Raw genomic sequence first — 12,055 nt, 5'->3', positions numbered from 1 at the left:
ATGGTGACCAAACAATGGTAAAAGCGAACAATTTAAAGGAACCTAGTACATAATTTGTAGAGAATTGCAAACAAAAGTTGATTTTGACAAATAATAAAAAAAAGAGTATTTGGTTATGCTGATAGTATTTTTCTGGGTGCTATGTCGTGTGTCATTGGCACTTATTTCTAATTCACATGGTATAATAACTCTTAAAAGCACTTTCTTTATCTGAAAAATTTTATCACTGTTTTTTACTATTGAATATTTTGATAAAAGTTTTTTAAAATAAAAGTATTAAATCTGTTCACAACAATTGGAGTTAAATAAAATAAGAAATGGATAAGTATTTTAAAATTTTGTTTAATTTTTTGTCCTAACTCAGTATTTTTATTTCCGAGTATGATTTGGTAAATTTAATTCAATAATATTGATATCTTAACATGGATAAAGGAGAATATGGAAGACTAGGTATTAACAGGGTTTACATATTCTTCACCTATATTCAAATATTAATATAAATAACTCCAGTGGAGACAAACCTAGAATTTGTAAACAAAAATTTAGGCGTAGTCGACAAAATATTGTTAATTCAATAAAGTCAGCTACATGTTCATATTGTTTCGGTGAAGTGCTATATAATTTTTAAAAAATCATAAACATTCGTGTTATTGGAATGCTTGCTATTTTATTGTTGAACATCCATGAAATATGTGATGTTTGACAATAATTTACTTCGAAACGCGTCTTACTTAATTAAAAATTTTATCGGTAGTTTGCAATTTTTTATTTAATTGCAAAATACATTATATTGAGTTATTATTTTCAAAAAAGCAAATGTTAAAAAATGATGTGGCTTTTAAATAAATGCATACAAGCTTACATCTTGTGTTATCTAAGTGCCTTAGTTTTTAAGCAAATAAAATATAATGTTACCATTAAAAAAATGATTGCCTTATATGTACTTTGTATGTATATTCTAAACATTTCATAAATACATACATACAAATCAATTTGTGACATGTCAATATATAAGATTACAAATGAAAATGACAATATTTTCTAAAAATATTGCCATATTTTTTTAATGTTGTGATTCTTTTGTTGCTTTGTATTATATGTAAACAGTGCATACTCTCACTTACAAAGAGATGGTAATTGATTATCTATCCTTTATCATAAATAATACGAAATAAGTCATCATAAAGTATATTTGTACTTTTAAGTATTGATTAATTTTAATAAAAATTATTTCAACAATTTTTTTTTTTATTCTTTTAACCAACTTCCATCTACCAGAAGGCGCAATATGAGTAAAGGTATGGTTCCCCATGTTCAATTATGTGACAGCATATTCAATCAACAAGCTTTATTGTTATTTTATTTATATTAGTGAATAGCAATGTTATTGCATACAATTGTGTTTTATGCTTTTTTTATTGAAAACTTCACTTGTGAAAGTGTTTGTGTGACAGATGAAAAATTTCTGAATAGTGATATGTACTTCCAAATGTGATAATGAGTCTAGTCCACCTCTACCACGTATGTGTTAGTGTCAATTTAAGAAATTGATTAAGAGACAAGGTAAAAAGAGCCTCTTCATATTTTTATTTTAGCCTTACTAGTACTAAATTACAAAAGCAGATTTTATGATAGGTGATTTCTCTATTCACCAATAAATCATACAAAACGTTAATTTATTATATTATACTCGTATTCTGGTTGCTACATTTGAATATGGATACAGGTGTCCCTCGTACAAAACGGTTCATTCATACCGTGTTAACGAGACTTTATTAATTTGTAACATGGCAATATTGATGTCAAGGAGTGGGGAATGATGTTAGCCAATGGATGCCCGCCAGGTTGCCTGGATCACGTGTACTAGAAAACAATCGTTGGCAACCCGCACTTCTTCCCTGGATCGAGACCAATGAAGATCATACATAAAGTTGTATTGCGCTGGTGTTGTGAAATAAACCTTGGGATACAAACCTTAAGTATTTTTACTAACAAACAGCGACGGCTGTTACAAATTATTTTTTATTAATTCAATTAATTCTGTCTGCGCATTATATAAATCGGGGCAAAGTACTGTGTTGTATCGATTCCGTGTTTTGTGTTATATTAACACACTGTGGATGGGAAAGGTATTTTTACCCATTCGGTGGATTGATGCTTAAGGACAGGCCTCATTTTAAAGTCAGAAAAAAAAGGAATTACATATTTAATATTAAGTCATGGCTACGCCTATAATTAAAATCATAGATACTGAAAGGTAGCTGTGCCAGGAGTGGGGAAAAGGATGTTCACAGTTTGTGAGAATTGCGTCAGAAGTTAAAGGTTAAATAAAACATTTATAATATAAATAAGACATATTAAACCATTTCCAAAAAAGATTGCTTTATTTTATCATTTAACAATTTGTGTTATTTTTATTTTAAGTTATTTTTTGTGAGTGACCAATATTTTTAGTTTTTAAAATCATAATTTGGATTTATCCTGAGGTAATATAAAAGACAAGTGTTGAAATTGCATAGCGTAAGCTTCTTTTGGCAATAAACAAGACAAAAATATGTGTGTTATTATAGCAGTTAGGCCCCAAATTTTGTGAGGACCCACCATAAAAACGGGTAATGTCCAAAGATTCTTGTAACTAGAAAATCCAAAATTCTGCCGATCTGCTAACTTTTCCAATGGCACTGTGAACACTTCTTCCACTTCTAACGGATTTTTTTGAAGCTTCAAATTGTCAAAATCACGTATGTACCCAATAACAGGAGTTACAGCTAAATCAAAATTCTGGCTGGGGTAAGTATTTGCCTCTCCCCATATTTCGACATTTGATGAAGATATTCCTAATTCTTCTTCTGTTTCTCTGAGAGCTGTCGTCACCAAATTTTTGTCCGATAAATCGAATTTTCCGCCAGGGAAAGACACGTGACCGGCGTGGCTCTTCATATCTTTGGAACGCAAAGTAAATAATAGCGACATCTCTCCGTCGACTATGCACAACGGAACTAAAACAGCGGCTTTTTTAGCCGCGGCCTGTTTTATTGACGGAACTAATTTTAGTGCTTTCATACAGCGCTCTCGGTAGGTTGTAGATAAAATGTTCGTTGTGGAAAAGCAATTTTTCGCTGCCGCCATAGCTCGATAAATTGTCAACGAACTGGTTTTATAGTATTTATGCTTATTCAGAAACTTTATGGAATATTTACATTACAAATTTATTTTTATCAAGACACCCACAAATTCCATAATCAATTAAAACGATGGATTTATTATGTTCTTCACCAAAATCTTACGAAACCACACTGACACCCAACACGCACAACACAGATAACACCAAAGACCTGGGGGGTTTTTTCATGTACTGCGATGGAACGGCGTTCCGGCACCTTTTTTCACGGATAAAATTATTTATTATTAAATTTTCAAAATCAATCTGACAAAAAAGATTTGTACTTACGTAATTACAATCTATATTTATATAATTCATCAATAGGATAAATATGGTATTGTAATGAGTATTAAAATAATATTTTAATAAACATATTTTTTTGTAAAAAGCTTGACATGAAGTGAGTTCCGCGACCTTTTGGTTTTAAAAAAAGCCTTCCAGACTATAAAATACCACTTACATACAGTGGTTGGATTCAGCCGGTTCGCTAGAACCGGTGCTTAAATTTTTTAGAATTCGCCGAACCGGTCCTTAACCCTTTGTTGTCACACAATATTTCGATTGAGATCATGTATCGGAGCTAATTTGATGACGATTGATTTGATAGGTCCCCCATTTCCACCTGGGACCCATTTCCATAGATACAAACTTGGTTAAGAAAATGTAACCGCACAGCTGATGACACTAGGATTAAAAAAGGAAAATCAAAGCATGTAGACGACAAACCAAAAGGCAATTTGGAAGTATTTAAATAAAACTGATTGAATTTTTTTTTAGTAATTTTCTTTTATGTACTCTGTTCATTATTATTATCATTCTCATTTATTATGTGAATGTTCTGTTTATGCGCAGAATAAAAAACAAATAAATGAATAAATGAAAAAAAAATTATAGGGGAGTACCAAAAGGGCGAACCGGTTCTTGAAAATTTTGAATCCCATCACCGCTTACATGTAATTATATTTTTGATTCTAAGGTATGGTCAGACACAATTCGGATTCCTATCCGTTTTCGATTGCAATTAACTCTTACCACTTCTACAGTATCTACTCAATGAATTAGGGCCACCCATTATTTTTTTGAATACTCTGAAATCATGTGGATTATTATATTTATTTTACATAAATACTTTAAGTTTTCTATTGACATCTAATATCATGTATATTACCTTCAATAATATGTAAAATATACCTGGATTATTTAAGCCTTTACAAAATTTCAAACCCTTTTTCTGAGAAAGGTCCCTAATTAGCACAGGTAGACAGATAGTTGAAAGTTCAAAAAATAGTCCTTTCTCATTTATTAGTGAAGTTTCTTGAGTTCTGTATGTTGTTTTGTTCAGAGAGGTTATATAGTTATCGTGTCTTGTGAAAAAAACTTAATTTTTAATTTTAGTTCATAAAGTATAATTTTTTTTTGTAAACACAAGTGTTTTTTTTGAAAAGGACAAAATGGGAAAAAGTAAAGACATTTCTGAGGAAAAAAAGTCTAGTGTTATAGTGCTACTGAAATTAGGAATACTATCTAATAGAGAAATTTCAAAAAAAGAAAACGTTTCTCGTCAAACAGTGGACAGAATTTCAAAATCAATAAAAAATCTGTCACCCGCCACTAGCAATCGGCGAAAGAACTGTCGTAGGATTAGAAAAACAACACCGAGGACTGATCGAAAAATCGTTCAAAGTGCCTTGAAAAACCGTAGTGCATCAGCAAAAACATTAAAAATAAAATTGGAAGAAGAGGGTATAAATATATCGGTATCAACACTGAGGCGACGTCTTTACGAAGTAAATCTGAAATGCAGGCGCCCTGTAAAAGTACCAAAATTGACACCACGAATGAAAGCGGATCGATTAAAATGGGCCAGGCTGCATCGAAATTACTCGGTAGATGATTGGAAAAAGGTATTTATTTAAATTGAATTTTCAACATATCATTTTAGTAAATAAACTTATATATTTGAATTAAACTTAAATTTTCATTATTTTTCAGGTCATCTTTAGTGATGAGTGCCGGTTAGAAGCCGTGACAGAGAGCCGTCAATTCGTCAGGAGAACACCAATGGAACGTTACAATGAGGCCTGTGTGGTAAAAGTTATCAAACACCTCCCTGCAACAATGATATGGTCATGTATTATTAACAATTTACCTGGGCCGTTGTTTTTCGTGGAAGGAACAATGAACCAAAATTCCTATAAGCAGGTCCTTGAACGAATTTTATTGCCCTTCTAACATACACTCGACCCAACAGAAGGTCCATACACCTTCATGCAGGATGGGGCACCTTGCCACCGGGTTAAATCAATGATAAAATTTTTGTCTAACAAAAATCTGCCTTTGCTCCCCTGGCCTGGAAATTCTCCGGACCTTAATCCTATAGAAAACGTATGGAGCATGTTAAAAAATAAGGTATACTCATTTCCAAATCCGACAGTAGACTGTCTAAAAAAAAATATTCAAAAAATTTGGTCAGAAGACGAAGAAATAAAAAACATGATAAAACAGTGCATTTTAAGTATGCCAAAAAGAATTGAGGCAGTTATTTCTGCCAAAGGTGGAAATACTAAATACTAACTATATTTATATGAAAATATATGCATAATTTAAGCGTAATAAAGTGTTCATGTGTAAATAAAATTCAATGTTGTTTTATTCAAGGTTTTCTCTGAGTTATTCTTGTTTGAATTGAGAAATTGCGCGAAATTCTGCGTGGCCCTAATTCATTGAGTAGATACTGTATATCAAGCGACGCTGGACATCGTATTTATCACGCCAACTCCAACGCCTACTTTGGCTCGACGTTATATGGCGCGATTTCTAATATGTGTATAATATAAATAAATAAAATGTACCTTATACACACTCTTTAATATTCCATACAAAACAAAGTCAAACTTACTTTTTTTATATTTTTAAGCGCCCTTGAGTACTACGGTATTTTACGAAAATGGCGCTATATAAATCGTTCAAATTTATTATTTATTATCTTCATTTATTTTGTAAAACTTTTGTATCACGAAAGTATGTATAATTTTAATAATTTGATCTTTAATCGTGTTACGTAATACGTAATGGTTAAAAGACATCTAAATGGTGCTAGTTTTTGTTGTTATTATTGCATAATGGTAAATCGCGAATGATAAATTTACGCACTATTCAAATACCGATTAGAAAGAGGGACAGTAGTGATTTAAGTTTTTTAAATAAAACAAAAACGACAGTACTATTATTATTATTATTTGAAATGTGTATAAAAATGTAAATTATAATTTAGATTTATCCTTAATAACATGACTGGGGTAAGATAAATGTTGAAACTGCATAGGATAAGCTTCCTTCGGTAATAAACAAGAAAGAAATAAATGTGTTATTGTAGCAGTCAGACCCCAAATTTTGTGGGGACCTCCCATAAAAACTGGCAAAGTCCAACCATTCTTGAAATTGGTAAACCCGAAGTTTTGCCGATCTGCTAATTTTTCCAAGGTAACTGTGAAGACTTCTTCCACTTCTGACTGATTGGTCTGCAGCTTTATCTTGTCAAAGTCATGTATATATCCGATTACGGGAGTTACGGCTAATTCAAAATTCTTGCTAGGATAAGTATTTGCCTCGCCCCATATATTGACGCTCGTTCGAGGTATTCCTAATTCTTCTTCTGTTTCCCTAAGAGCTGTCGTCACCAAATCTTTGTCAGTTAAATCAAATTTTCCGCCAGGAAAGGACACGTGACCAGCATGGCTATTCATATCTTTCGAACGCAATGTAAATAATAGCGACATCTCTCCGTTGACTATGCACAACGGTACTAAAACAGCGGCTTTTTTATCAGGCGTAGAAGCGATATGTTTTATCGACGGTACTAATTTTAGCGCTGTCATGCAGTTCTCTCGGCAGATTGGAGATAGAATATTTGCAGCGGAAAAACAATTTTTTGCTGCCATAATGCAATAAATACAATCGGCTGTACTTTTTATAATATGTAAAACCTTTTGATATTGTAAAAAATTATGAATTTATTGGGATTTGATCAAAACTTCACAAATTCTCACAGAAACAAGACACTGAACACCGACACACTGACAGCTTCTACAGACGGAAATGAAGGCTGGGTAGGTACATAGTACATAGAGAGTAAAACATTTATTCTTATTGTGTAATATTTCATTTTGACCTTTGATCCTACTATACCTACTGCTTTATTTTCAGAAATACGAAATTATGACTTTTCAGAAATAAGAAATATATAATATAATTACTACTTAGCAAGTAGTTATTATCAAAATTACTTATTTTATTTATTTATTTACCAAAATTTACGGTTTTGATCTCGGATATTATATAATATTATAATAATAATAGAATATAACAAATATGTAGTTTCTGGTGTAAATAATATTTACTCAAATAATATTGCACGATTTATTTTTGTCCATGTAGTTTGAAACAATACACGTGATGAATTATATTTATATTATTATATTGACAAACACGCCAGTGTCAGGTTGGCCGAGTGGTCTAAGGCGCCAGATTTAAGCTCTGGTTCCCGAAAGGGAGCGTGGGTTCGAACCCCACACCTGACAATGCGTATTCTTTTTTTTCTTTTTTCTTTTTAAGAAATTTCTTCTCAAGATCAACTTGATTCGCTCAAACGGATGTCTGTGTATTTTGAACTCATTAATGTGAGGGCATTTAACTTTAGTCAAGCGAACTGGTCCTTTTTATAAGCTACAATATATTTTAATAAAAATTTATGGCTGAATATGACTTTAGATTCACATCTTAGCTCTTTATAGTTCTTTCTTCTCGGCCCTATCCGTACCCAAATATAACATAGGGTACCCATCGGATCGATGCGGTGTTATCTCGGTCGCTGTTTTATGAAGGCAGGGTTAGCAGTCCCGCACTCCAGATCCTCGGATATAGGAGTGGAATATGTTGGATGGGATATAGGTGACGTAAGTGTAGGAGCTCTGGGTGAAGGTCATTTCCGCTATATGGGAAAGGAAATGGAGCAATAGTAGTAAATAGTAATAGTAGCGAATAGAAAGAAAAGTAGCCAGGAAAAAAATAATAGTAGCAATAGTTAGACCACTCAGGGTTGCAAATCGCAGTACTATCTACGTACTATAGTTTTTTAATATCACAAAACAACTAAAAATATTTTCAATTAAAAATCTTGGCTAGTGAATTTTCAAAATAAAATATTTTGTTTTTATTTTCGACACCATATTTTTGACACAACGTGTAAAATAGGTTTTTCCCAAGTTGGTGCGGGTATATAAAATGTACTTACAAAGTAGGTACACACTGTACACAAATATTTTACCTGTATTTTTTTATTATTAATACTTTAATTAATTCAATTATTTAAAAAAATTTAAATTAAAAAATAGAGGTAAAATAACTGTGAACAGAGATACCTAATCCCAAAAAATGCCAAACATTGACGTCACGGGTTACTGAAAACATATTACCAGTAACCGCTTCCGTTTAGTAAAAAAATTAGAAAACCGTTTATTAATTATGACTCATGAGCGTATTGACTTTTCATTATCCATGGTCATGTTCTGCGAAACGAGTATGTATGTATATGTGCTTATGTAAGTATACATATACATACAATGTAAGTGTGCAAAACAAGTCATTTAAAATATTAAAATCTTGTGAGATAAGATATAATGGTGACAATTGACACGTTAATATTATTAAAAAGAGGACTTTTTATTTACGTGTAAAAAAATAAATAATGTACACGTATTTATCATCCCATAACACGATTGTTTATTTTGTATAATGATGTATCTGTGTTCTGCAAGCACAGGTCGACTCCAAGATCACGGTTAAACGTGCTTATCATAAGTTTTATTGCTCAATAATATCTGTATCATTATAGTTAAAATATTAAATAGCAGATAATTGCATATAAACGCTCATAAAATAACAATATTGTATCATTCCACAGATATGCTGCATTTTTGCTACAGAATATGGTTAAAGGCCGTTATGAGATAACAGATAATATAAGTATTAAGTATAGTACTTATTTTTATTATAATTATACATATGTATTCGATTACATAATATTTTTATGTGTGATGATTATTACGTTATGTTTACGCACAAAATTAAAAAAGAATATTACATTTATTTACACATGTTATATTTATTTTCCAGTTACGACTCGATTATCTGGACTAAATAAGCATAAAAACAAATGAAATTATTTAAAAGATTAATATTATTATCTACTAATAAGTAGGTAATGTATGTAATAACTATATATTACCTACTCACGTTGGAATCTATCTATTTCGTTACCAAAAATATTAGATAATTAAAGGACAAGGTAGGTGTATAAAATGGTAAGAGTTATTATTCTAATGGTAGGGATTTTTTTAAACAATAAAGGTCCCGGAACTCACTTCATATCAAGCTTTTTACCAAAACAAATTATATTCAAATATGATTTAAATAAAGTTTAAAACAAATTTTCCCATCATTTTGACGTTTTAAAAAAATTTAAATTACGCAAGCGCAATGATTTTTTCGTCTAATTGATTATGGAAATTTAAAAAATATATATTATCCTCGAAAAAAGGTGCCGGAACGCCGTTCCATCGTGTTACATGAAAAAAAGCCCTGGTTACAAGTATTGAATATACTTATGTACCTTAGAAAATGTAAGAACACTGACACGGATTCTTTTGTAAAATCCGAAGGCGTCTTTTTTTTGCGGAAAATAAAAGAAAATCCACACTGTTTCTTATTTCAAACCAAGTACATATTATATTTAAATATTTTATCGCTATGTTTATGTTATATTAAAATATGTCCAACAGATAAGCTATAATATAACTCCGCACTATTTTCCTGTAAAAATATTCTGCGCAATTAGCTTTGTAAACAAAATGTATCCAATGCACTCAATCTGGGTCTATTTAGGACGCTTTTTGTTTTCTTTTTGCTATCAAAAATATAATTAAAATATAAAATGTATTTTTTTATTAGTTTATGTCAAATTGGATGTATTTGATGTACGAGTATTTAATATGTACAAGCTATGAAGTTAAAAATTGCCAAACCAAATAATTTTATTCATTGCTACAGAGATGTACAGTCACGTAGATTGTTTGTGGGTATCTAATAAAATAATTATAAATTGGATAAAGTATTCTTTTAAACACGAAATATTATGTTCTGTTTTATTGACACTATTAATATTCTACCGAGCCGGCGTTACAAAGTTTTTTTCCCCTATTAATAATCATCTCCTTAGCATACTTCCGTTTCCTGTCCTTGTTCCAATAACAGTGTGATGTCTAGTCATAGTTGGAAACCTATCTACAGATAGGACACTGTGTTGGTGTAGGTAAGTAAATTAAAATATTTAATCAAGTTTATTCATGTAGTTTACAAATAATAACGTCCTTGTATATACATATATGTATGCATAATAATAATAAAAATATCCATATTATAAATATATATGGAATTATAAAAAAAATTATAAAACTATTCGAAAATCATTGTTAAAATATTCATAATTAATATATTTATTCATTTATATTTATTATTAAAATGTAATTCTTTAATATCACACCTTAATGTACATATCGCTCACTCCTTTCAAGAACGTCATAAATCAAAATACTTGATTTTTCAGGAGAACGTTTTTAAAGTTAAAAAATATAATACAATGTTATAAAAATAAATATCAAGCCACTTACTGAACTTTTTACTGTGCAACAGAACTTTTAAGGTAAAACCTGAAGGTTTTTTCTCCATTTGAAAAATATTTAGTATATTTAAAAAAAAAAATATACAATACCTTTTCTTCAAAATGCAAAAACAATACTTTCTGCCCTGAAGCGGGTAAATATTAAGTTAAAAATATGCCGCTTTTGCTGGGATATAATACATTTTCTGGGCATTCCGAAAACATGCACAACTGAAAATTGACGTTTTTTGATTTATGACGTTCTTGAAAGGAGTGAGCGATATGTGCGTTTATGTCTGCATAAGATGGTAAAACATTCGGACTGATTTTTGTTTTTTTTTTTTTAAATATTATTTCATGCGTTTTCCATTTCAATCCAAAAGAGTCAATTTTTATATTTTTTCATTAAGGTTATCATGTTTTGAAAAAGGAAACGCATATTAATTTTTAGTGTATTGGTGTTGATGGTTGAAACAGAAAAATAAAATAAAATAAAAACATCCCGGTAGACATTCAAATACGTAAATATTTTGTCAGCAGAGAATGATAACACATATACATCTTAATTGGAATAATAAATATTTCTTACACGGATTCGGATACAATGAATGGTCCAATATAAGAGTGAAACCTTTAAATGTGTAAATCACGTGTAAATCAATATATAAAATAGAAATAATAAAAAAACGAATTCTTTCACAGATAAATATAATTAGGTAGACGAAGTACAATAAGATTTCCATCAAACTGTATTTTTAACCATCAAAGGGAGGGTGCTTCAAACACTTTGTGGATCAGGCATCGATTACATAGGGAAGTTAACGTATTAATTACGAAGTGTAGATAACTTTGATTTCACTTCTGGACTTTTATTTCATACGCCAACATTTTGTCGATGATTATGTTCTGGAAGTTTCACTCAAAGAAAGTTAAAGATTTGTTTTTTACCAATTAGAATCAATTTAAAGTTATGGACACTACCCATTTGATATGGCATATTTGCACTGTAAACCTAACCCAGATGCCTAATAATGTACATATATCCGGCGCTGCAATTATGTATAGGTACACAATTTATTCATTAAATAAAATAAAAATCGTGTTTTCCAGCAAAGAATAAAATATCGCGACAACTGCTCAACATATCTAGGGTCATAATTCACGATAACATTCCG

At 30.7% G+C, this 12,055-nt stretch overlaps 1 protein-coding gene and 1 non-coding gene across 2 annotated transcripts; one reads left to right on the top strand and one right to left on the bottom strand.

Moving 5' to 3' along the window:
* Positions 1 to 6,379: 6,379 nt before the first annotated feature.
* LOC148300100 (mitochondrial coenzyme A diphosphatase NUDT8-like) lies at positions 6,380 to 7,316 on the bottom strand. The gene has a single exon (XM_088275286.1). It carries the CDS (start codon positions 7,102 to 7,104, stop codon positions 6,427 to 6,429), a length of 678 nt encoding a protein of 225 aa, XP_088131412.1. The 5' UTR covers positions 7,105 to 7,316; the 3' UTR covers positions 6,380 to 6,426.
* A 343-nt stretch (positions 7,317 to 7,659) lies between these two features.
* Positions 7,660 to 7,743, top strand: TRNAL-UAA (transfer RNA leucine (anticodon UAA)). Its single transcript has one exon. It is a non-coding gene; the product is annotated as a tRNA-Leu (tRNA).
* Positions 7,744 to 12,055: the final 4,312 nt, after the last annotated feature.

This window comes from Brachycentrus maculatus, unplaced genomic scaffold, assembly GCF_059751285.1.
Source record: "Brachycentrus maculatus isolate JH-2025_06_01 unplaced genomic scaffold, ASM5975128v1 h1tg000837l, whole genome shotgun sequence".
Classification (NCBI taxonomy): domain Eukaryota; kingdom Metazoa; phylum Arthropoda; class Insecta; order Trichoptera; family Brachycentridae; genus Brachycentrus; species Brachycentrus maculatus.
Note: the sequence above shows the minus strand (reverse complement) of the source record. Positions and strands in the feature narration are given on the sequence as shown.

Excerpts from the sequence above, each read along its gene's own strand:
- LOC148300100 (XM_088275286.1), bottom strand. The coding sequence starts at position 7,104 with ATGGCAGCAAAAAATTGTTTTTCCGCTGCAAATATTCTATCTCCAATC.